General features: G+C 40.4%; 1 protein-coding gene across 3 annotated transcripts in view; it reads right to left on the bottom strand.

Moving 5' to 3' along the window:
- Positions 1–22,858, bottom strand: part of bicdl1 (BICD family like cargo adaptor 1) — a 43,389-nt gene that overhangs the window by 6,455 nt on the left and 14,076 nt on the right. For 2 of the 3 annotated variants that reach the window (XR_004222626.1, XM_031901601.1), the window contains exons 3-10: positions 21,016–21,132; positions 12,236–12,247; positions 10,298–10,444; positions 9,236–9,415; positions 8,891–9,109; positions 8,351–8,494; positions 3,881–4,011; positions 2,980–3,100 (exon numbers count right to left, since the gene is read on the bottom strand). Coding sequence is in view for 2 of the 3 variants with exons in the window: in XM_031901601.1 (XP_031757461.1) it covers positions 2,980–3,100; positions 3,881–4,011; positions 8,351–8,494; positions 8,891–9,109; positions 9,236–9,415; positions 10,298–10,444; positions 12,236–12,247; positions 21,016–21,132 (1,071 nt within the window). In the remaining variant the exon portion in view is untranslated. 3 annotated transcript variants of the gene reach the window in all.

Raw genomic sequence — 22,858 nt, 5'->3', positions numbered from 1 at the left:
AATAAAAGGCTATAGAGGGACATCTGTGCCTTGTAGTGCAGCTTAGTAGGCATTGCCATGTGGTGTGCTTATCTCAGAAGGATTTAAATGCGACTGCTCAATGATATTACAGGGAAGCAGTTCTTCTCTTGCTCTGTGCCAGCTGATTAATATTATGTGCGCCTAGTCATTTGATTGATGTTCCTCTGGTCCTCTCACGACAAGTGGCAAATCTTGATTTGTCACATTTAACTTTTCTACTTGCCTTTTCATGATGGGAAAGTCTCTAGTAAATGTCTCTATCACTAAGAGGTTCCCATATTTCACTCTAAGTCAGTTGTTTATGTGTGGGTTTGAAGACTTGCAAGAGAACGCAGAAGAGTGCCTTCCTTTATTGTATGCAACCTCACGTTCGTCTTTAACTCATTTTGCTTTCCAGCTATTCTGCCTGTTAGAGAGATGGCTAGGGCTTTTAGCTTTTTATCCTTTCTTGCAGCGGTTTCATGGCTCTGGGTTAGGCATCTTCTAACTGATAGCTGATATTTGTGAATGGGATGATATCACTGCTTTCCAACAAACATCGATTATTCATTCAAAAACTTTAATTTGCTTAAAAGCAGTGTGGGAATTTCTTTCAAGGAAAAAAAATATTTAGTTATGAAAAATATGTTCTTCATTTAGCCAATTGAAGATACAGAACCAGAGATCGCTGATTCCTCATCCGTAGCATAAGACACCGGAATACCACTGTAAAGAATCTTGGCCTGACTGAGTCTCTTGCTTTATTCTGCTGGTCAGACATCTTGCTCTCCAGCCTTGTCAAACCTCTTCAGGAACAGACACCAAGTTATTCAGAGCTTTTTCATTAAGGAAATTTTTTTCATTCAGCAGCACTGACACCCATTGCTAGGCAGGTCACTCTTACTGAGGTGTTACTCTCCACCTTCTTATCATTGGACATCACCCCCTAAATATGTTCACATGCAAAGTAGTGGTTCTTATAGCTCCACATTGGCTGCACCAGTCGTTTGGACCCTGGGAACCGAGGATGACCCAATTTGGCAAGTCCCCCTCAGGCTCAGGGCACCTGCTTCCTGTATTCAGCATCTTCATTAAATGACACGCAGGGTGGTATCCTGGATCTGCGCCTTCTTAATCTGGAGTTTGGAAAGCATGGTGCATCCAAATATGTCATCCACCAGAATCAAAATTTCCAAAATCCTTGCCTTTGTTCTTGTCCTTAAGTTGGGCTTAGACTCTGGTCTCACTTATGACTAAAGGTGCAGGTCTCAGCCCTGTCTGTTTTCAATAGTTTTAACCTTCAGGGGTGGGGCTCACACTCAGCCACGGAAACTTTACTTAGTTCTCAAATCTCTGTAGCCTGCCATTTTGAGTGTCAATATTTATACATTTAGGCTTCTCCCTCTTTCTAATCTTTCATCAGTTCAAGGTAGTTTTAGGTAAAACCTTTCAGCCAAGGTGTCCAGTTTTAATATTAATGGAAACATTGTTCTTCCCTCCAAGGTAAAGGAGCATCACTCATTGGATCCCATTCAGGCCCTCAGAGTGTATGTAAGTACAACCAAGGAAATTCACAAAATAGATTCTCTACTTGCATCTATTATAGGCTCTTGAATGGGCCAAGAGGACTGTTCTTACACTATTCCCCACTGGATCAGGGCCACATGCCCAATCATTTAAATAAGAATGGCCCTTGTGACCAGTTCTCTCTTTTTCATTTGATTCAACTTAGTTAAGTTCCTTGAACAAGCTGGAGAAGAGGGTAGTGCTAAGGAAGAATAACGCCAGAAGCCAGGCCTAGCCCCTATACAGTAACGATCCTGTCCCTGTCCCTGTGACTAACACAATTAACCTCATAATTGTTCCTGAGCCTCTTGCCCAATCATCCCCCTGGAAATAGGATTTTGCCAAATATATGGTAAAGCTCAAACTGTTTTAGCTTTTGGTTTATGACGTAAAGATTTTTATGAAAAAAACGTAATAAAAAAAGTAATATTTTGTCTGTGCGCCTTAGCCTAACTATTCCTTATCTGTTCTGTAAAACCACAGGGCAGAAAAGGAGTCAGACTCATTCCAGAAGATAAAAACAAAAACCTATAATTTTTCAATTAAAATAGATGAGTCCAACCAGTATTCGGCACATGCCCTCATGCTTTACAACAGTCTGTACAACTGGCCTTAGAAGCTACACCTCTTATACAAAATGTTAAGGCATTGGGTTAATGTTCAAATAAACAGTGCCTTAAAGGAGAAGGATGTTAGGCACCCGCCAGTGATTGTCATCACTTACCGGAAACCCCCAGGCAGTGCTCCTGTTAGGAGAAAACTGCACCGGTCAGAGGTTAATGCAGCCAAGCGATCCTCTTCCTTCCTTTTGACAAGATCCCGGGGCCTGTGCATGCGCAGTTGAGCAAAAAGCCGGCTTTTTTGTTAAAGTTCAGTTTTTCACTCCACTGCACATGCGTGAATAAGGAACAGGATAGGTTTGTCACATACACCGCAGCCGGTGCAGTTTTCTCCTAACAGGAGCACCGGCTGGGGGTTTCAGGTAAGCGATTACAATCCCTGGGGGGGTGACAAAAGGCTCATGTTGTGGATCTGCTTTTCATCAGCTGGGAAGAAATACATGCAAAAACACAGGGAAATGCTGCAAAAGGAAACTTTTAGTCTGCTAGACAACTGAACCTTGGGCAAAAGTTCATCTTTCTGCAGGACAAAGATCCTACACACAAAGTGCCCTACAAATCCCGATTGCCAATCCAATATATATTCCAAAGTACAGATTAAATTTAAAAATTACTGGTGCATAAGAATTATTAGTACAGATCCAGCAAATTCACTGGCAAAAAAGCAAACTAAAATATCTTAAAATCCAGCTTTTTTAAAAGTGTATTTCAGTTGCTTATCAGTAGAAGACTGAAACAGGCTAATAATATAGATCATCCACTTGTAGCATATTTGTACCAAATCATTTCCTACCTGCCATGCCTCCAGCTGCTGTGACAAATTCAATTTTTGCTGAATGGCATCTAATAGCTGAGTGTTCAAGGACATCAGATCAATTCTACATTTCGCCAGCTCCAGTTCCACTGCAGTCTTCCTAAAAATAAGCCACAGGCCACACCACAAAGAAGTCAGTAAAAACTCAATGGAAAAAAGCATGCATTCTCTTATTAGCACTGTAACAGACTTCCCTCTTTCTAAAAAAAACAATAAGCAAGCTGTAAGTTCTACAGCAGAAAACAAATACATATTTTAGAATATACAGTGACACATTCTTTTAGAATTCATTTTTATAATTTACATTCATATTCTATTTTAGCAGTTTCTAGGATATTTGCATTATACCAGAGATTTGCCTAATTTTGGCTTAACTGAGTGTCAGCAACTTGAGGGTTAACTGAATCCAAGATATGCATAGACAATTCATAGACAGGTTTACTAACACTTTGGGGCTTCAAAATAGAGCTTCTGAGCTGAAACTAGTGGCAAAACTACTTATACAGCAGACCCCATGGTCGAGGGGGGCCCGGGTGACAGGGAGGCCCAGACAACAGTGTTTGCTGTACTGCATTTCTGCTGTCCTACCGTTTTTTAAAAATAGCGGCACGGCGTGATGCAGCTTTGGAGGTGCTGCATGAGCGGGCTGGGGGGGGGGCTGTTTGTTCCGGGCCCCCTTAGAAGATTGTTTCACAGGGGGTCCAGCCGCAACAAAAGTTATGCTACTGGCTGAAACCTGCCCAGCAGTATAAAACTGTCTAAAACTGTAAATATCTCAGACTTTGACATCAATTTATGTTTTAGATCCCCCTTAGACTAGCAGTTACAGTAAGTAAAGCTTCCTAGATGCAGAAACAGCAGTTATATAAAATCTTATTACTTGGATATAGCTTCGTCGCGGTCCTTAATAGCTTTCATTAACTGCTCTTGGGTTTCATCATTTTGGGTCAGTACTAGGAGACGGTCTCGTTCTTCTTTGAGTGCATTCATTTCAACACTGAGCAAAGTTACCTGTTTAAGCAGAAATACATAATAAAGACATTGCTCACGGAAGAAAGTGGTTAGTAATACAAGAAACAGGATCAATTCCGCACAAGGAAATAAATGCAAATATTCTAAGGGCGTATGTTTTGGGCTCTATAAATCTCTGACCTTTCCGGGATCCATAAAAGCTTTTTCCCTCCCCATTCATAATCTTCATTTTATTAAAGTGATACTGAAACTAAAAAAAAAACTACTTTTCAAAATATTAATGTACATTAAGGGGCTGATTTATCAAAGTCTGAATTTCAGACTTCAAAAAGTACGAGTGGAAAAGTATAATCGAAAAAGGCGCAAAAAACTTTGACTTTAAACCTTCAGTGCATGATTTTGGAAGCCTCCATAGGAATCAATGGCACTCTGCAGCTCAAACCCGGCCCAAGGAAAGTCTCCCATAGGGCTCATTGGCACTCTGCAGCTCCAACCTGGCCCAAGGAAAGTCTCCCATAGGGCTCAATGGCACTCTGCAGCTCCAACCCGGCCCAAGGAAAGTCTCCCATAGGAATCAATGGCACTCTGCAGCTCCAACCTGGCCCAAGGAAAGTCTCCCATAGGGCTCAATGGCACTCTGCAGCTCCAACCTGGCCCAAGGAAAGTCTCCCATAGGGCTCAATGGCACTCTGCAGCTCCAACCCGGCCCAAGGAAAGTCTCCCATAGGAATCAATGGCACTCTGCAGCTCCAACCTGGCCCAAGGAAAGTCTCCCATAGGGCTCAATGGCACTCTGCAGCTCCAACCCGGCCCAAGGAAAGTCTCCCATAGGGCTCAATGGCACTCTGCAGCTCCAACCCGGCCCAAGGAAAGTCTCCCATAGGGCTCAATGGCACTCTGCAGCTCCAACCCGGCCCAAGGAAAGTCTCCCATAGGGCTCAATGGCACTCTGCAGCTCCAACCCGGCCCAAGGAAAGCCTCCCATAGGGCTCAATGGCACTCTGCAGCTCCAACCTGACCCAAGGAAAGTCTCCCATAGGAATCAATGGCACTCTGCAGCTCCAACCTGGCCCAAGGAAAGTCACGATACCAAAGCTTGAATGAATAACAAAATTTTCGTACTCGTTGCGACAATGTCGCACAAATCGCAAAGTACGAAAAAGTTGTGGAAATGAACGGAAAAATTGCAGAAAATACGCACAGTTCTAAAACACAAATTTTTAGTATTCGGACTCAATTGTACATTGATGAATGGGCCCCTAAAAGTTACCTATAGGTCATGTGGATGGTTTTTCACTAATAGGGCTGCTTGTGTAAGTAATTGTTTATCAGTATAAATAAGTTCCTAAACCAACCTGATGCTGCCGGAAGCGGGGCTCAGTTTTGTCACAGGCCGGGAGGGCAAGAGAAGAGTTGGGCCTGAACCTGCCCATCCCACAGGTTTTGCCCAATGCCACACATCACTAGTCCCTATCACATTCACTCACACTAGGGCCAGTTTTATCAGGATTTACCGGCCCCTGTTTGTCTTTAGAATGGTGTGTGTGAATATAAGCAGCACATGGCTGACCTCTTGAATTGTACTTGACTGCTGCATTGCTGGCAAGTCTAAGGGTACAATGCACAAAGCTGCCTAAAATATATAATAATGTATTACTGGCAGTTCTACAGCAGGACTTAACACTAGTCTCCATCTGGAAACTTAAAGGATATCACATTCATATAAAAATTATCAGTGGAGATTTTTGGTTTTATGTTAGAAGCTGCTAGAACTTAGGAGTTAGGAAGTAGTTAAACATTTGAGATGAAACCTCCCAGCTGCCCAATATAGGTTATAGCAAGGCTTTAATAAACAACAGTGTATAATCCCATCCTAGTACATAAGAACTAATAACGAATCAAGTTTTGCCATTGAGTCACACCATTCTCATTGTGCAAGGCAGTGCACAGCCAGATTAATATCTATGACTACCCTTCTGCTTAAATCCATTTATTGTGTTTAATGAAGGCATGAGGATAATCACAGGCCACACATAGCTCCAGCTTTCTGGACTTTACATTATTTTGTGATTTGCTTTCAAATGAGTGATTTCTGGTGCAATTAAAGAGACAACCCCCTTGCACAAAAGGTATCATCTACAATTGCATATTTAGTTTAATCAATTGGTTATAATTTATTTAATTTCCCTCCATCTCATATAAGCTTGCAACACCAGGTTGGTGACCTTCTAAACTATTCAAAATTTGACAGCATTCCCAACAATGAATGTATCAATTGTCGCTCTGCTAGACACTTCAGTAAAGCAGCGAGAGCATGTCCAGTAAGGCCTGACCCTTTTACTGCTGCTGAAAAACCTGTCAATAATCTTATCAAATTATAACAGTGATTTGGCTTATTGAACGGCTACTGGGATACACAAAAGGAGGAAAATTAAATTCATTCATTTGTAAAACTTACATTTTATATTTGTGGTACTATAAGTTTTGTTAAAGGAACAGTAACACTAAAAAATGAAAGAGCTTTAAAGTAATAAAAATATAATGCACTGTTGCCCTGCACTGGTAAAACTGGTGTGTTTGCTACAGTAACACTACTATAATTTATATAATAAGCTGCTGTGTAGCCACGGGGGCAGCCATTCAAGCTGGAAAAAAGGAGAAAAGGCACAGGTTACATAACAGATAACAGATAAGTTCTGTAGAATACAATAGTGTTTTATCTGTTATCTGCTATGTGCCTGTGCCTTTTCTCCTTTGAATGGCTGCCCCCATGGCTACACAGCAGCTTATTTATATAAATTATAGTAGACTTTCTGAAGTAAACACACAACTTTTACCAGTGCAGGGCAGCAGCACATTATATTTTAGTTACTTTTATACACTTTCATTTTTTGGTGTTACTGTTCCTTTAAGGTGGTGAACAGCCTCTTTAAAGGGGTGGTTTAACTTTAAGTTAACTTTCAGTATGTTATAGAATTGCCTATTCTAAGCAACTTTTCCATTGGTCTTCATTATTTATTTCTTATAGCTTTTAATCTATTTGCCTTTTTTTTCTAACTATTTGCAGATTTCAGATGGGGGGGGGGGGGGAGTTGGGGGGGGGGGGGGTCACAGATACCGGCAGCCAAAAAATTATTGCTTGGTGAACAAACAGTGTAATAAACTTGTTTTTCTATTCAGGTCCTCTCCTATACATTTACCATTCTCTCATTCAAACTGCTCCCTGGTCGCTAAGGTAATTTGGACCCTTGCAACCAGATAGCTGCTACAACTCCAAACTGCAGAGTTGCTTAACAAAACTTGAAATAACTAAAAAACTAAAAATAATAAAAATGAAGACGAATAGAAAATTGTAAACCATCCCTTCAAGCATGCACAGACCCCAACAAGCTGTCGGGAAAGAGATCCATTTGCTAATGAATGTATATAGAGCAAGGACAAAAAGCTTCATCTCAGTATCAATCAGTGGGGTAAGTATGGATACCCATGCCCAGCATCCAGGGGCTCCCCTGCTACCAATGCAGTGTATACAGGCCCGGATTTGTGGAGAGGCCACAAAGGCCCGGGCCTAGGGCGGCAGAAGTTTAGGGGCAGCATGCCGCCCCGCCGCAAGAAAATTTGTAAATTTGGCTCCCATACGGATCAGTCGGGACCTCTCCCCACTGCTCCGTATGGGAGTTTAAAGGAGCGTTTGCACATGCGAACTGGGGAGAGGGCGCGTTTGCGCATGCACACGGGGGTCGCGTTCGCGCATGCGTAGAGGGGGACACCCACAGGGGCGGCCTCGGGGCGCCTCAGAGAGAAATCCGGCCCTGAGTGTATATCAGCCATAGTTTCAGAACATAAATGTTGGTAGAAAAGGACACAATTCTATAAACAATAAATGTATGTCCCAAGCATTCCTAAACTTAATTTTATAACAAAGATACAATGCATTTCCAAAAGAGATATTATAAGCCATGATAAAAAAAAAAGAAATTAGGGAAGATCATATGTGGCATCCTGTAGCCCAGTGTCCCCCAACCAGTGGCTTGTGAGCAACATGTTGCTCACCAACCCCTTGGATGTTGCTCCCAGTGGCCCCAAAACAGATGCTCATTTTTTAATTCCTGGCTTGGGGGCAAGTATTGGTTGCATAAAAACCCAGTATAATGTCAAACAGAGCCTTCTGTAGGCTTCCAGTCCACATAGGGGCTATTAAATAGCGAATTGTTGCTCTTATTGGCACCCCCAGGAACCTTTATCATGGTTGTGTTGCTCCCCAACACTTTTTCCATTGGTATAAAAGGTTGGGGATCCCTGCTATAGCCTCTTGTAAACTACTGGCAGAAGATAAAGGAATACAGCACTCAAGAATTGAACCGGAAATATATTTCACCTGTTTATGAAGCTCTTGGAGCTCATCAAATGTTTGCTTCATTCTCATTTGTTCTCCCTGTAAAAGCTCCCGCAGAGCCCTGGAGTCCTCACTAGTTTGTTTGATCTGTTCCTCCAAACCATCATCTTCACATTTTCTTGAGCTCTATAAATTTACACAATACAGTAAATAATCCCTAGAAACTATTAAATGTACCAAACAGGGGAGCCACAAATGGCCCTAAAGAATAATACAGGAAGAATATAAATAGATAATGAGAAAGCTAGAGCAGATTGTTTTAGCTTTGTAGCTTATCCTATAAAGTGCACCCTAGACTTAATGAAACTCATAGAGGTGTGTGTATATTTCCCTGTACCCACAATAATGATTAAGGAAAGGGGGATGGAACATAACCCAATTCTGAGACTCCAGTGATTTTAGTCATAGAGTTTGAAATCAGGCTGGTGCATGGGCAGATTTGTCTACAAGGTAGCAAAAATAAGCAAGAGACAAAGTTGTTTGGGAATTTAGTGCTGCTTCTGTCTGACCAGTAACTATTACCGCAGAGTCGCAGGTTTCAAGGATGCTCAATATGAGGCTCTTCAGTTCACTCAGGGCAGTGCGTAGGCTGCCAGCTGGTACATCTTTGGCAGATGAGGTTTCAGAGGATTCGTCCATGGAAGAGTCAGTTGAGACGGCTGAATCTGCACTCTCATTCCCTCTGAGCTGGCAGCAGAGGGATCGGACCTGGCAATGTGCTTCCCAGAGCTGCAATCTCAGCTAGGAATATACAGATAGAAGTGGGGAGTTAGTAAAGGGAAGCTGCAGTTGCTGGAAACATGCAGAGGTATATTCCCGAAGAACCAAAGAAAGTTTGCTAATACCAAAATCTTGTATGACCTATACCTGCTCCCTTTCCTGTTCCTGTTCTTCTGCTTCTATGCTTTGCTCAATCTCTGACAGAAGTGAGGTGCTTGTGCTGTTCATATGCTGAAGGCTTTTCTCTTCTCTGAGCTCCTCCAGCTTCCCCTCCAGCTGCCGATAAGAAAGGCGCATTTCTTCTATCTCCAACTGACTTTCTCTTAACTAGTAGAAAGAAAAAATACAGTTTGATAAATACAGTCGCTGAAACAGGACATATGGACCCTGAAAATGAATAATGGGTGGCAAAAATTTCATGCACAAACTGTGAAAACTACCATAATGCCCTTAAACATTTCCTGTTCAGTTTTGCCTGCGTAACTGCACAAGCTAAAGCAAACGTAACAAGCAGTGCTAGGAGTATTCACTTGCCAACACGTTGGCCTAACCTGCTCTCAAAGAATTTTTTTATTATTGTATTAGTATTGGTGACCTTATTAAAATAGATTTTTCCTTTTGCATCTAGTTCGTCAGCAGTAATCAATGCAATTAGTTTACTAAGCCTTTGCAACTGGTTAAAGGGGATTATGGCCCGATTGTTACACTAAGCAGTGCGCTTATGTTTCAAAGCTAACACACAGAAGACTGTACTGTCTGAAGAATTCCAATGAGCCCCAGCAGTAGCAGGGTGAGAAAAAAGGACAGCAAAAAGGCTTAAAAATTTCTCATTAAAATTTTAAGTATTCAATTTCCATCATAAATAACATCTAAAATTTTCATTCCCCTCTAATTGTGGTTTATTATAATTTTGAGTCCCTCGCCTATTCTGCCTCTCTCCCACTTGCTCTTCAGTCTATCACTAGGACATCTGAGCTGGCTGCAAGGGTCACCATGGCCAATTAACAATTACCCAAATCCTAGTTCTCAAACACCCATCTTTTTTTCTAGGTAAAAATGCAAATAGAGACCCACGCTAAAATAGCTTCATTTCAGAATATTACCAGCAGAAGCAAGTTTCCAGTGGGAAGAGAGATGGACAGCATGTCATAAAGCAACCCTTTGTCTTCCTACTTGGTATTTAAAACAGTGTCTCTTTATCTGATTCACCTGTAAGTCCTTCCCAAAATTCTGCTGATTTAGGCTTAACTCTTTGTCCTGCAGTTCCTCCACAAGTCCCTGAAGTTGCTCATTTTCTTCCATGATAGTGCTCAGTTGTTGCTCCAGTTCTCGTTTACGATCTGAAAGCATTTTTATCTAGAAATTCAATGGTAGAATCAGTTGAGTAGGACAGAGTGGAAGAACAAGGAATGATGTATCTGGCGTCCAAATGATTCTGATGTAGTGGCCAGGAATGAAAAGCCTGGTTTCTGCTTACAAGAAAGGAGGAGTGAAAGCAGGGAAGGAATGTGGGCTGCCTGGAAACCAGGGTCCAGAAAGAAGCAGGCGGGTGTGGGAGTGCTAAGGAATGCCAGAAGATAAAGCGGAGCTGCATAAACTTCATCCTTGACTTAACCGTTACCTTGACCTACTGAAACAGTTTCAATACTCGATGGCAATAAATATGGCCCGATTTTAGGATGAACTGGCTATTCCGATTATTACACCTAACAGTTGCTTGCATCAGTAGCGTGATAGCCAGTGGCAAAAATAACAAATAAAAAACAAAAAACACAAAAGTATTGTACGTTTGTATGTTTTTTGTTATTTTTTAATCAGTAGCTCATTTCAGGCACCGTTACCCAGCGGACCCCTGCTAATCACTCTTGCCATTCCTACTGCTGGTACTGAACTCCTAATGTTGAGACCTTGAATTCTAATTTCACCTCAAAAGCAAAAGTTCAGTTCTAAAGCTGAATTCACTTATATTTTTATTTAAGTGACGGTAATTGTGAATTTGCCATTACTCATTATGACAGGAATGGCTCTAAAATGAGTTTGTGGAAAGGCCATATAGGTCTGGACATCCCAATATGTATGTTGGAAAATAGAACTTATTTTAGGGTCAATGTGGTCATAAGCTGACATTGTTAAAAAAACATGAACATGAGAAACATGGGGGATCAGATTGGTAATGTAAAAGCATTGGGCAAATACTTGTATCTCTGATACAAGCCAACTGGGCAGGCAGAGTTAGCAAAAAATTTGCAGCTGGGAATATGCAGGACATAGCAGATGAATATATGAAAGGTAGGGTATAATGAGAACCTAGATGTTACAGGTGGGAAATCATGTATAAGAACAAAACAGGTCATCAAACGTTCAAAAAGATTTGTATAAATGTTTATTACTGCAATCCAAGGCAACCTGCACTTTATCATAGGTGTCCTCCTTTCAACCCCTCTTCTCTCTCCCCTGTTTACAATAATAAACCATTTCACTTTCCCGCTCACAATCCTCTCAGCCCCTCCCTCCACTGAAGCACACAGAGCTTAACCCCTCTCTGAGTTGGCACATTCCATTTAATAATCTAAATTAGCAAGAAAGAGTAGGACATAAGAAATACAAACAAATTGCCCTGCCTAGTGTACCACTGTTTGCCGTTGGTTAATCAAAGAATACTATATTAGCAAAAAATCAACACGACAATTAAAAAAGACTGTCTCTTAAATTCATAAAAAGAGTAATGGGTACCTGGGGCGGTTTATAAGGCAAGTAAGCAATGACTGTTATGGTGATGACGAATCTAAGAACTATGATCCTTCCAGCAAATGTTCCCTTATTTCTAAATGCACATAACACACTTGCCTGTGACATCTCTATAAACATGACCTTTAAATGACATCTTTCCTTGCCTCCAACTTTCAGGTTGGTCAGTCAGGCAGAACAATTCGGCCAAAGCGGTCTGAATTATGATGAGGACACTTGGGCTCTGTGATTAGCGTACATGGTATTTAGCCACCCAGGAAATGCTTTATTCAGATCTGAGCAATGTTAGGAAGGTTTACGCAAGTACCCCTGCTCCGCTGCATGTTTAATGGCAGGATATCATGCACACAGACTGAAAGCGCTCATGCACACCAGCCACAGGAAAGCTCAGGTACTTACTTCTAGGATCTGCTGCTCCACATTAGGAGAGAAAGAAAGAGGAAAAATGGGATTGAATTGGGGAGAAGAGGGACTGAGGAGACACAGGAAGACTTTTTTTATTACAGCTGTGCAAACCTATGTGCACCAAAATTTGACATTAGGCTGAGATTCTGTCTGCAAAATAATGTGATGTTTCCAGTTGATTTAATGAGGGTGTGGCAGCACACTGCACTGTAGGAAAGGAACCAATCAGAAGCTAGCCTGCCCTGATAGGGAATTGAAGTCTACCTTGTCTTGTGCGAATGCAGGGCTGTGATTGGCTATTCCCCTCCTAATGTGCTTCTTGCAGGGACCATTGGAACGCACCCACCCCTTTGAAAATCGGACAGGGACCATAGAAAAAACTATAGGGTGCTCCAATAAAGAGTTCATTTTTAAAGTTAATAATTTTAGCCCAAAGTAAAATGAGCACCATATATTTTTCATTATTACCCACAGGACTGGGGAGCTATTCACTAATGCTCTATGTCTCTTTAAATCTACTAAATAGGATCCTTGCACCTCCAATAAGGATTAATTATATCTTAATTAGTATCAAGTAAAAGGAACTACTTCATTATTAGAGAAAAAGAAAATATGTTTTAAAATTTTGATTAAAAAGGAGTTAATGGGAGGTGGCCTTCCCATAATTCAAAGCTTTATGCATAACGGGTTCCTGGATCCCAGTTTTCATCACGACTGTCAATCCTGGAGCCTCTAGGTTTAAACTAAAGGTTATCAGTGGTTGAAAACCCATTAGAGTCATCACTATAAATCTGTAATTATGCTTATACCAGTCCTAGTTTTTTTTTTTATTTTGCTCCAACACTATTTTTGTAACCTTGGGTCCCTAGATGTGGCTGGAAAACAAAGTAAAAGCAGGGATACACAGCTAGCTCGAGAGTTATAATACAAAAAACATCTGGGGACCCAAGAAACAGGGTTCTAATGTCTCTGTATCTTTCTTGCAGCTTTTACCGAAATGCTTGTAAAAAAAAAAAAAAAAATCAAAAATAAATGAAGTGTCTTTGTATAAATAAGTATACAGGACCATTGCAGTTGGTTTGTGTTGTTGTCATAGGACAATTTGATAACAACTGAGAGATAAATATGTTTATCTTAAATCATAGTGAAGCAGCCTGAGCATTAAAGGGGAAACCCATGCCTGATGTGTCAAGCGGGGCCCAGCTAAGTCCGGAATGAGATTTAAATAGGGCCTGACATATCAGGCACGCAGAGGCCCAAACTGCCCTCCACTGTCTATGACCTATTATAGCAGCCCCTCTGGCATTTGCCCAAACCCACAGATTGCCAGTCCAGCCATGGGCCCAGCCCACTAGGCATGCGAGAGACACAGGGGCAATCTGCCGGTTTACACACATGAATGTCCCAAAGATGCACCAGACAAGGTAACAGCAAAGCGCAGTAGCAGCTGTATAATCAGAACCAGAATAGCCAATATAATTTGGGTGCCCTGAGGCAAATGGAGGGTTTTCTGAAACCGGATTACAGGCTTTTAGTGTAAGTGGGATGCTGGAAGTCATATTTCTAAAACAGCTGGAGCACTGCAAACTTGGTATCCCTCAGGTAAATGGATGAGACATATATCTACAGTGGAGGAAATAATTATTTGACCCCTCACTGATTTTGTAAGTTTGTCCAATGACAAAGAAATGAAAAGTCTCAGAACAGTATCATTTCAATGGTAGGTTTATTTTAACAGTGGCAGATAGCACATCAAAAGGAAAATCGAAAAAATATCTTTAAATAAATGATAGCAACTGATTTGCATTTCATTGAGTGAAATAAGTTTTTGAACCCTCTAACAAAAAAAGACTTAATACTTAGTGGAAAAACCCTTGTTTGCAAGCACAGAGGTCAAACGTTTCTTGTAATTGATGACCAAGTTTGCGCACATTTTAGGAGGAATGTTGGTCCACTCCTCTTTGCAGATCATCTCTAAATCCCTAAGGTTTCGAGGCTGTCTCTGTGCAACTCTGAGCTTGAGCTCCCTCCATAGGTTTTCTATTGGATTAAGGTCCGGAGACTGACAAGGCCACTCCATGACCTTAATGTGCTTCTTCTTGAGCCACTCCTTTGTTGCCTTTGCTGTATGTTTTGGGTCATTGTCGTGCTGGAACACCCATCCACGACCCACTTTCAGTTTCCTGGCAGAGGGAAGGAGGTTGTCGTTCAGGATTTCACGATACATGGCTCCGTCCATTTTCCCGTTAATGCGAATAAGTTGTCCTGTGCCCTTAGCAGAAAAACACCCCCAAAGCAAAATGTTTCCACCCCCATGCTTGACGGTGGGGACGGTGTTTTGGGGGTCATAGGCAGCATTTTTCTTCCTCCAAACACAGCGAGTTGAGTTAATGCCAAAGAGCTCTATTTTGGTCTCATCAGACCACAGCACCTTCTCCCAGTCACTCACAGAATCATTCAGGTGTTCATTGGCAAACTTCAGACGGGCCTGCACATGTGCCTTCTTGAGCAGGGGGACCTTGCGAGCCCTGCAGGATTTTAATCCATTGCGGTGTAATGTGTTTCCAATGGTTTTCTTGGTGACTGTGGTCCCTGCTAATTTGAGGTCATTAACTAACTCCTCCCGTGTAGTTCTAGGATGCTTTTTCACCTTTCTCAGAATCATTGACACCCCACGAGGTGAGATCTTGCGTGGAGCCCCAGAGCAAGGTCGATTGATGGTCATTTTGTGCTCCTTCCATTTTCGAACAATCGCACCAACAGTTGTCACCTTCTCTCCCAGCTTCTTGCTAATGGTTTTGTAGCCCATTCCAGCCTTGTGCAGGTCTACAATTTTGTCTCTGACATCCTTGGACAGCTCTTTGGTCTTTCCCATGTTGGAGGGTTTGGAGTCTGCTTGATTGATTGATTCTGTGGACAGGTGTCTTTTATACAGGTGACTAGTTAAGACAGGTGTCCTTAATGAGGTTGACTAATTGAGTAGAAGTGTCTAACCACTCTGTGGGAGCCAGAACTCTTAATGGTTGGTAGGGGTTCAAAAACTTATTTCACTCAATGAAATGCAAATCAGTTGCTATCATTTATTTAAAGATATTTTTTCGATTTTCCTTTTGATGTGCTATCTGCCACTGTTAAAATAAACCTACCATTGAAATGATACTGTTCTGAGACTTTTCATTTCTTTGTCATTGGACAAACTTACAAAATCAGTGAGGGGTCAAATAATTATTTCCTCCACTGTATGTATTGTTTGCAGTGAAGCCACACAAGTGGATGGCCAAAGTAAATTTAGTTTAGTAATAGCCAATATTTTTTTTATGGACCAGTTGTCTTATAAGTCATTTTAAAAAATAGAGGTAGGGGACTTTCTGAATCTATGTTGTAGGAAGGGACCTATCACTTTTAAAACTACCCACTTGCCAGAGGGAAGGAAAACCTAATTCAATAATCTCACAATGTAGGCACAAGCAATAAGAGAGTTCGCTAATGCAGCCCATACTAGAGTCAACTCAAAACCAACAACAGGCTGGACTGCTAAGCATTTCAGGTAAAGCACACAAGTGGGACCTGCACAGGTGTAGGGTGGAGGGGGCCCCATAGTCACTGTGTATAGAATGACATTTTAAAAGTATAAAGCAGCTTTCTACCAACTCTCATTACCCACAAAAAGCCTATCCGATACTGCAATTCATCTTGCTGATAAAGAATGAAGCACTACAAGGACTGCAACACAAAATGTACAGGCATGGGATCTGTTATCTGGAAACCTGTTATCCAGAAAGTTACAAATTATGGGAAGGCCATCTCCCATAGACTCCATTATAAGCAAATATTTCTAATTTTTAGATTTTCTTTTTCTCTGTAATAATAAAACAGTACCATGTACTTGATGGTAACTACACTCTAATTAACCCTTAATAGAGGCAAAACAATCCTATTGGATTTAATGTTTAAATGATTTTTTAGTAGACAAGTTCTAAAGCTGCAAATTACAGAAAGACCCTTTATCTTAAAATTCCCTGGTTCCAAGCATTCTGGATAATAGATCCCATACCCGTACAACTAACTGTAAAAGAACAAGGACTGTATAAAACCATTGCAGTTGCACATTATCTTCCTTGCACTTCAATTATAAATATATTAATCTGGGTAATTATTTAACAAATGAATAACATTATAAATGTCCAATGAAATACATAATTAAGAGAAGGCCTACTCTTCTCTCTCAGACATGTAAGACCCTCAACTAGCAAGAACATACAAACTGATGGAGCAGGACATATTGATTAATCTGGCACAGTGTACAACATCTATTTTACAGGGGAAATGGGTATGAATTCCTGTACCGAATCCTTCAATAAAGTTTGCTTGACCTGCCGTCAATTATCGAATGTGAAGGATGGAGTCAGATTTCTTTCTCTATAGGAACCCAATTGCATCAGTGTTTTCCTGGGTAATTAGCTCTCAGCAGGAATTGAACAGAGCGCAGAATAAAGTCCTGCTATGTCCATTTAGTGTAATTGCTCTACTGGGGGTAGAGAGCAAAGATTCCCAACCAATATGAGCACTGTATACTATTAACGGATAATAAATAGCCAGTATATAGGGTATGGCATTTATTTCTGGGAGGGTTCCTATGTTTTATATATGCAATAAGGTTTCACTAAATTAATTGTCTGTCTGTGTTTAGCTCAGTTCCTGTAACCATGGATACTAGATTTTTCTGAAAAAGTATCCATCTCTTTCCTAAATATGTCACATGCATATCTTATAATCAATGTTCATCTGTGTTCAACACCGTCCCCATAAAGTGGCAAAAATGTAAAACATAAGTCCTATTTATTTAATTTAGGAAAAAATCTTTTTTTCCCATTAGGTAGTGCTGTGGCGAAATACACCAATTAGAGGATTCTGGAAGAAATATGGCTTTTCATAAAATTTGATTTTGCCACATTCTTAAAGAGATACTGACACCAGAAATTAAACCTTTTTTTACATCTTTCAAAACATTGTCTTTGCATGAGCTTTATAATTTTGCCATAAATGTATTTCCTGAGGCTTTTACATTCCCTATCTGATCCCCCATCTTTCTCTATGAGGGGGCGGCCATATTTGTGCAGCAGGAGGCCGTTAGCATTAGAAGCAGTAACTGACAGGCTGAGAAGGGACAGTCAGGCTGGCAAAACAGTCAGGTTTAAGGACTTCAAGCAACAATTACTCACAAAAGCAGCCCTATCAGGGAAAAATGATCAACATGACCTATAGGGAACTTTTTATGTAGATTCATATTTTAAAAAGTAGTTTTTCTTGTCAGTATCACTTTAATTCTAGATGAACTACATCAAAATGGTTCATTCTAATTATGTAACTTGAAAAGCACTGGAAAACTGAAAGCAATTATATTTTCACGGCGGTGCAGTTTTGCCATATGCAAATTATGGTTTGAACTCGGTGGTGAAGGATTTTATGCTTACAATTTAACAACAAACACCCCTAATAAAAACTGTGCTTTAAGATTACTATTGTACATAAGTATGTTGTACATAAAGAATATATTTAACACCCACCTGAATATCACTGACAAATTAACACAAGGCTGGGCCAAAATCACATCCTAAATATTAAACCTTTGTGCATAGAGAAAACATAACATTTAAAGGCCAATATAATATATATATATATATATATTTTTTTTTTAAATACATATTCAGAAACTAAAAGACGGGAGAGAAGTACAGTACAGTGAACTTTTACTTTTTAATCTTTTTAGGAAGCTCTTGTTTTCTGAGCAATGGTGCCAGAAGAATTGTAATCCTCCATTAATTGCATGCTAAAGCAGGTTGCAATGCAGAATAATCCATCTATCGTCAATAAACCCCTGGGCACATGCAAAAAATGTGCTGCCAGTTCCCCTATCTATTCATTGTCTTCATCTTTTCTCCCTGTTGATGGTGCCCAACTTATATAGCAATATGCTGCAAAAGTAGTATAACCCCACCCAAATGCATTTCAGTGTTACATGCTGCAGCAGCAGCGCCATGCTTCCTTATAAATCCCAACACTGATGAGCAACAAAGCCCTTTTGCAATACTTGGGTTCTGCACTGTTCAGCAGCATTCCTAGTATGCCCTACCTACCAACCCAGAAACATATATTATCCTTTAAAAAAGGGATATGCTTTATTAGTCTACCTCTTCATGGGAGAGCTGCAAAGGAATGCAACAGTGGGGCTGCAGGGATTTCAACAACTCTCTGCAAGATGTGTTATCCCTAACAAGTGACGTGAAGAGATTTTACCAAGAATTTCATTTTCATAATTATCTTACGTAGTCATGGCATTACTTTTATTAAAGAGAAAACGGAAATAATTTAGATAGATAGCTAACCAGAGATACAGATACAAAGCTATCCACGAACCATAGGTACGGAGCTAACCAGATTAAGAGGGACAGAGCCAATTAGAGCTACAGCTAACCAGAGATACAGAGACAAAGCAAACCAAAAAAAAAAAAAGAGAGAGCTAACTAGTGATACAGAGACAGAGCTAACTAGTGATTGAGACATAGCGACACGGCTAACCACTAACCATTGATACAGAGACAGAGCTAAACGCTAACCAGAGGTACAGAGACAGAGCTAACCAGAGGTTCAGATACAAAAGATGGTGCTATCCATAGATAAAGAGAATATGAGAATAAGAGGATAGTGTAGAACAATTACCGGGGCTGTATGTACTGCTTAGATATTTGTAGATTAAAACATTGCCAGGGAATGACCAAGGATGATGGTTTTGGTGCTAGATACCTATTGCCAATACTGAAGCATTCTCCCTGTGTATGTACTAACACCCATATAGATGGGGGAGGGGGGATGATTTAGCATTCTGTGCAGCCACCAGAAGGTGAGTTAGTGATGACACTGGCAATCAGGCTGCTTGCAGACTTTCAATCAGGGGAGTCTCTGGATAAGGCACAGCCCATAAACTGCTGGTGGCTTATAGATAAAAATAGTCTTATGCATTTTTCAGTTGGCTTTCATTTTTTGCATCTTCTCAGTCTGCAACTGAAAATGTTATCTGCTAGTGATTTTATTGTTATTTCTATCTCATTTATCTTCCATTCTGACTTTGTAACTGCTGCAGTGCCTGCCCTTTAAGGCTACAATTTCCTTGACATGCATCCACCCTTCTGTGACATAAATTACATCTGGGTATTGATTTCCTTTAAAGACATTTTTATTGCATGAAAGCTTACAAATGAAACAATTCAACAGTTTGAGAGAAATGTAGGTTTGCCAATATCTAGTATGCTGGACGGCCTACAGTTGCGGCCTGTTGTGTTTCAGGGCAGATGCTGATATCCGTACTAGGCACCCTGATCCCCCCCCCAAAAAAGACTGGCAGAGGAGCAGGGAAAGGGAGGTGGGAGTGAACGTTCCATGCAACAGCAATAAATCCATTTGTTTTCTTGAGGTTGCTTATGTTTAAAAGACAGCTTTAGATGGGGTTTTGGAAAAGCTTTAAAAAAATGGAGTGTGTACAGACATATACATACACACATACACACATATATATTATATATTATATATATATTATATATATATATTATATATAATATATATATATATATATATATATATATATTATATATATATATATATATACATATATACACACATATACATATATACACACATACACCAGCAGAAGCCATATCTAAATTTGGTTACTAATAAGCTGAAATGTGAGATCAATATTTTATAAATAAAAATTGAAGTTTGTTTGGAAGGTTTGGAAGCTGTGCTCCTATATAAAATACAAAAACAGAAACAAAACTTTTACAGGTACAGGATCTATTATCTGGAATGCTTGGGGCCTGAGTTTGTCCTGACAAGAGGTTTTTCCATAATTTGGATCCCCATAGCTTAAAGGGGACCAGTTATCCGAAGAAATAATTCCAAATCCTTTTCTATCATGTTAGTTAAGCAAAACACATTTTACTATATAAATTATTACCATTTTGTTTTCTAAAGTCTTGTAATTCACAATCATGGCAAGCAGGCAGGTGCCATTTTGTAGACACTGTTAAGGCAAGTTTTGTATCACCCCAAAATCTTGTGTATGTTCCAGAATGGGGGAACTGTTGCCCATGCCCATGCACAGGCTACACAGTTATAGACTGTGAGGAAGGAGGGGGAATGTGAGTGGGGCAGTGACATCTAGGAAGTGCAGAATGAAAAGTGTAAGTAACTGAATGCCCCACCTCTATACCTGAGGCATAGAGATAGAGAAGGCAGTATATAATTGACAGCTCTGATTTTTAAATATATTTAGAACAGGTATGGATGTTTTAATAAAAAAGGGATTTGGGTTTCATGTTTAAATTAAAAAAGGCCTTTTATTATACAGCTTTTAATGTGTGGGTGACTAAAAAAAAAAGTTACTAAAAAAAGTTACCATCAAGAGAAAAGGGAACAAATTTTTTTTCAAAATGATCAGTATTATTTGCTTATAATGGACTCTATGGTCCTGTAGTTTGGTACTTTCCATTATTGGGATTGGGAACATAAGTGATTTCATTGACACACAAACACCTTCTTGTATATATTAAGCAGAGATATACATTCACACTGATAATCCCACGTGACTTTTTCGTGTATACCAGTTCAAATGGTATCTTGAAATCTACACTCTATAACCAATTTTTTATTAAAGGGCCCCCTAAAAACAAACTACCATTCAGGAGGGATGTCTATCATTCTTTAGAGAGACTCACCTCAGCTAAAAGACTTTCCAACCGTGAAACATGCTGGCTTGTAGAAAGGCTTTTTTCCCGGAATTCCTCCTGAAGTACATTCACCTGCTGAGAAAGTTGCCTCTCCATCTCTGTAGCCTAGACACAAATCAAAATAAAACAATGTAAAAAAAAAACTAGAAATAATGTATTAGTAGATATTAAGTTATTAAACACATTATTACTTATCAGGGAATATGAAAAATTGAATGTGTAATAATGTTTAAATCTGCAAAATCATCTAAGGCAGTGCTGTCCAACTGGCGGCCCGCAGGCCGACCCTCCCCTGTGTGGACACACACAGGCAGAATAGTGCAGGCAGAGTACTGCCTGTGTGTGCCATACTCTGCCTGCCCTATGCTGCCTGTGTGAGGTGAACCTGGCATGGGTTTGTCCTGGGAGTTTGTTAGCAGGTTGCTGTGCTATTCACAGGAGAGGAGCCGCCGTATGGATTTAAGGGTATGTCTTAATATGACATAATATAATTCTTTCACATATGAATGATGGTTGATATCCCCACAGTGAGCATCAACCATTTGGGTTTATGCTGTGCTACCACCATCAATGTGGGGATGGTCTTAAAAGCTCTTGTGACAACATGGGTGTGGTTTGAAGTGGGTGTGATTTTAAAAAAAGGGAGTGGTCAAAACCGGCTTCCATTAGCAACCCTCCACTATGTATGCTGGAAAAATTCCAGAAGTTGGACAGCACTGATCTAACAGAATAAGAAAGCTAGTTGGTGCAATGACTCCATACCTGGAGATATGGGATGAGGTAGAAGTAAATAAGTAAGGATTTTTTGAAAAGATGTAGACAGACTACTGAAGTATTCGGGCAAGGATAAGCCAAGAAATTTAAAATGGATTTAACATGGAAAAGAAACTAAGAATATGATGGTTCCAGAGAGAAAGAAGGAGAGCAATGAGATGGATTCTCCTGTTGAAATGATAAAAGACAAGACATGAAAAAATAGAAAGATGGAAGAGAAGGAAAACTGCTATTGAAATAGACTACTGTAAGCAGCTCTGGCCGAATGTAATGGGCAAAAGCTAACTGCCATGTGGTTGGTACACCAGCTAACTGTTGGCCAGCATATCATATGCATTGTCAGCAACCACTTATTTATGGGTGAGATTAATTATCTGTGGAGTCCTGGAGATTTCATCTGTTAGGGCTCTGGTACACGGGGAGATTAGTCGCCCGCGGCAAAACTCCCTGCTCGCGGGCGACTAATCTCCCTGAGTTGCCTTCCCCCTGCCATCCCACCGGCGAACATGTAAGTCGCCGGCGGGATGGCAGACGCAGCAGAGCCCTTAATAGCCAGTGTCTAATCTGTGTAACTAATCTGTGCTGGGCCCCTCTGCTGAAAATTTTCAGAGGGGGCCAGCCCACAGGGACTCCTACCCATCATCTGCCTATGGGTTTAGAAAGACCGAGTCAGCAGATTTTTCTCACCCTGTGCCCACCTTATAAGGCTGCTAATGGATTTTCACATCCCACTGTGCTTTTGGGGGAATAAGGGTTAGGACATACCCACCACTCATTTGCAGGCCTGGATTGAAATTCAAAATAGGCCATGGCATTTCAGGTACACATTGCCCAACCAGTTCCACTAAATATTGACCGTCTATAGCAACTTATATCACCCCGTCTGGCATTTGTCAGAATCCACATATTGTCAGTCCAAGCCCAAAACTCAAATCAGGCTGAATGGGAGCAAACATTATAACCTACATTATGACTGCGATTTAAAATGAAATTCCTGATCACAAAAACTTGTGATCCCAAAAAAGCAAATACAAAAGTAGCAATACTAAACAATGCA

This window comes from Xenopus tropicalis, chromosome 1 (assembly GCF_000004195.4).
Source record: "Xenopus tropicalis strain Nigerian chromosome 1, UCB_Xtro_10.0, whole genome shotgun sequence".
NCBI lineage: Eukaryota > Metazoa > Chordata > Amphibia > Anura > Pipidae > Xenopus > Xenopus tropicalis.
This window is presented reverse-complemented; position numbering and strand designations above follow the sequence as displayed.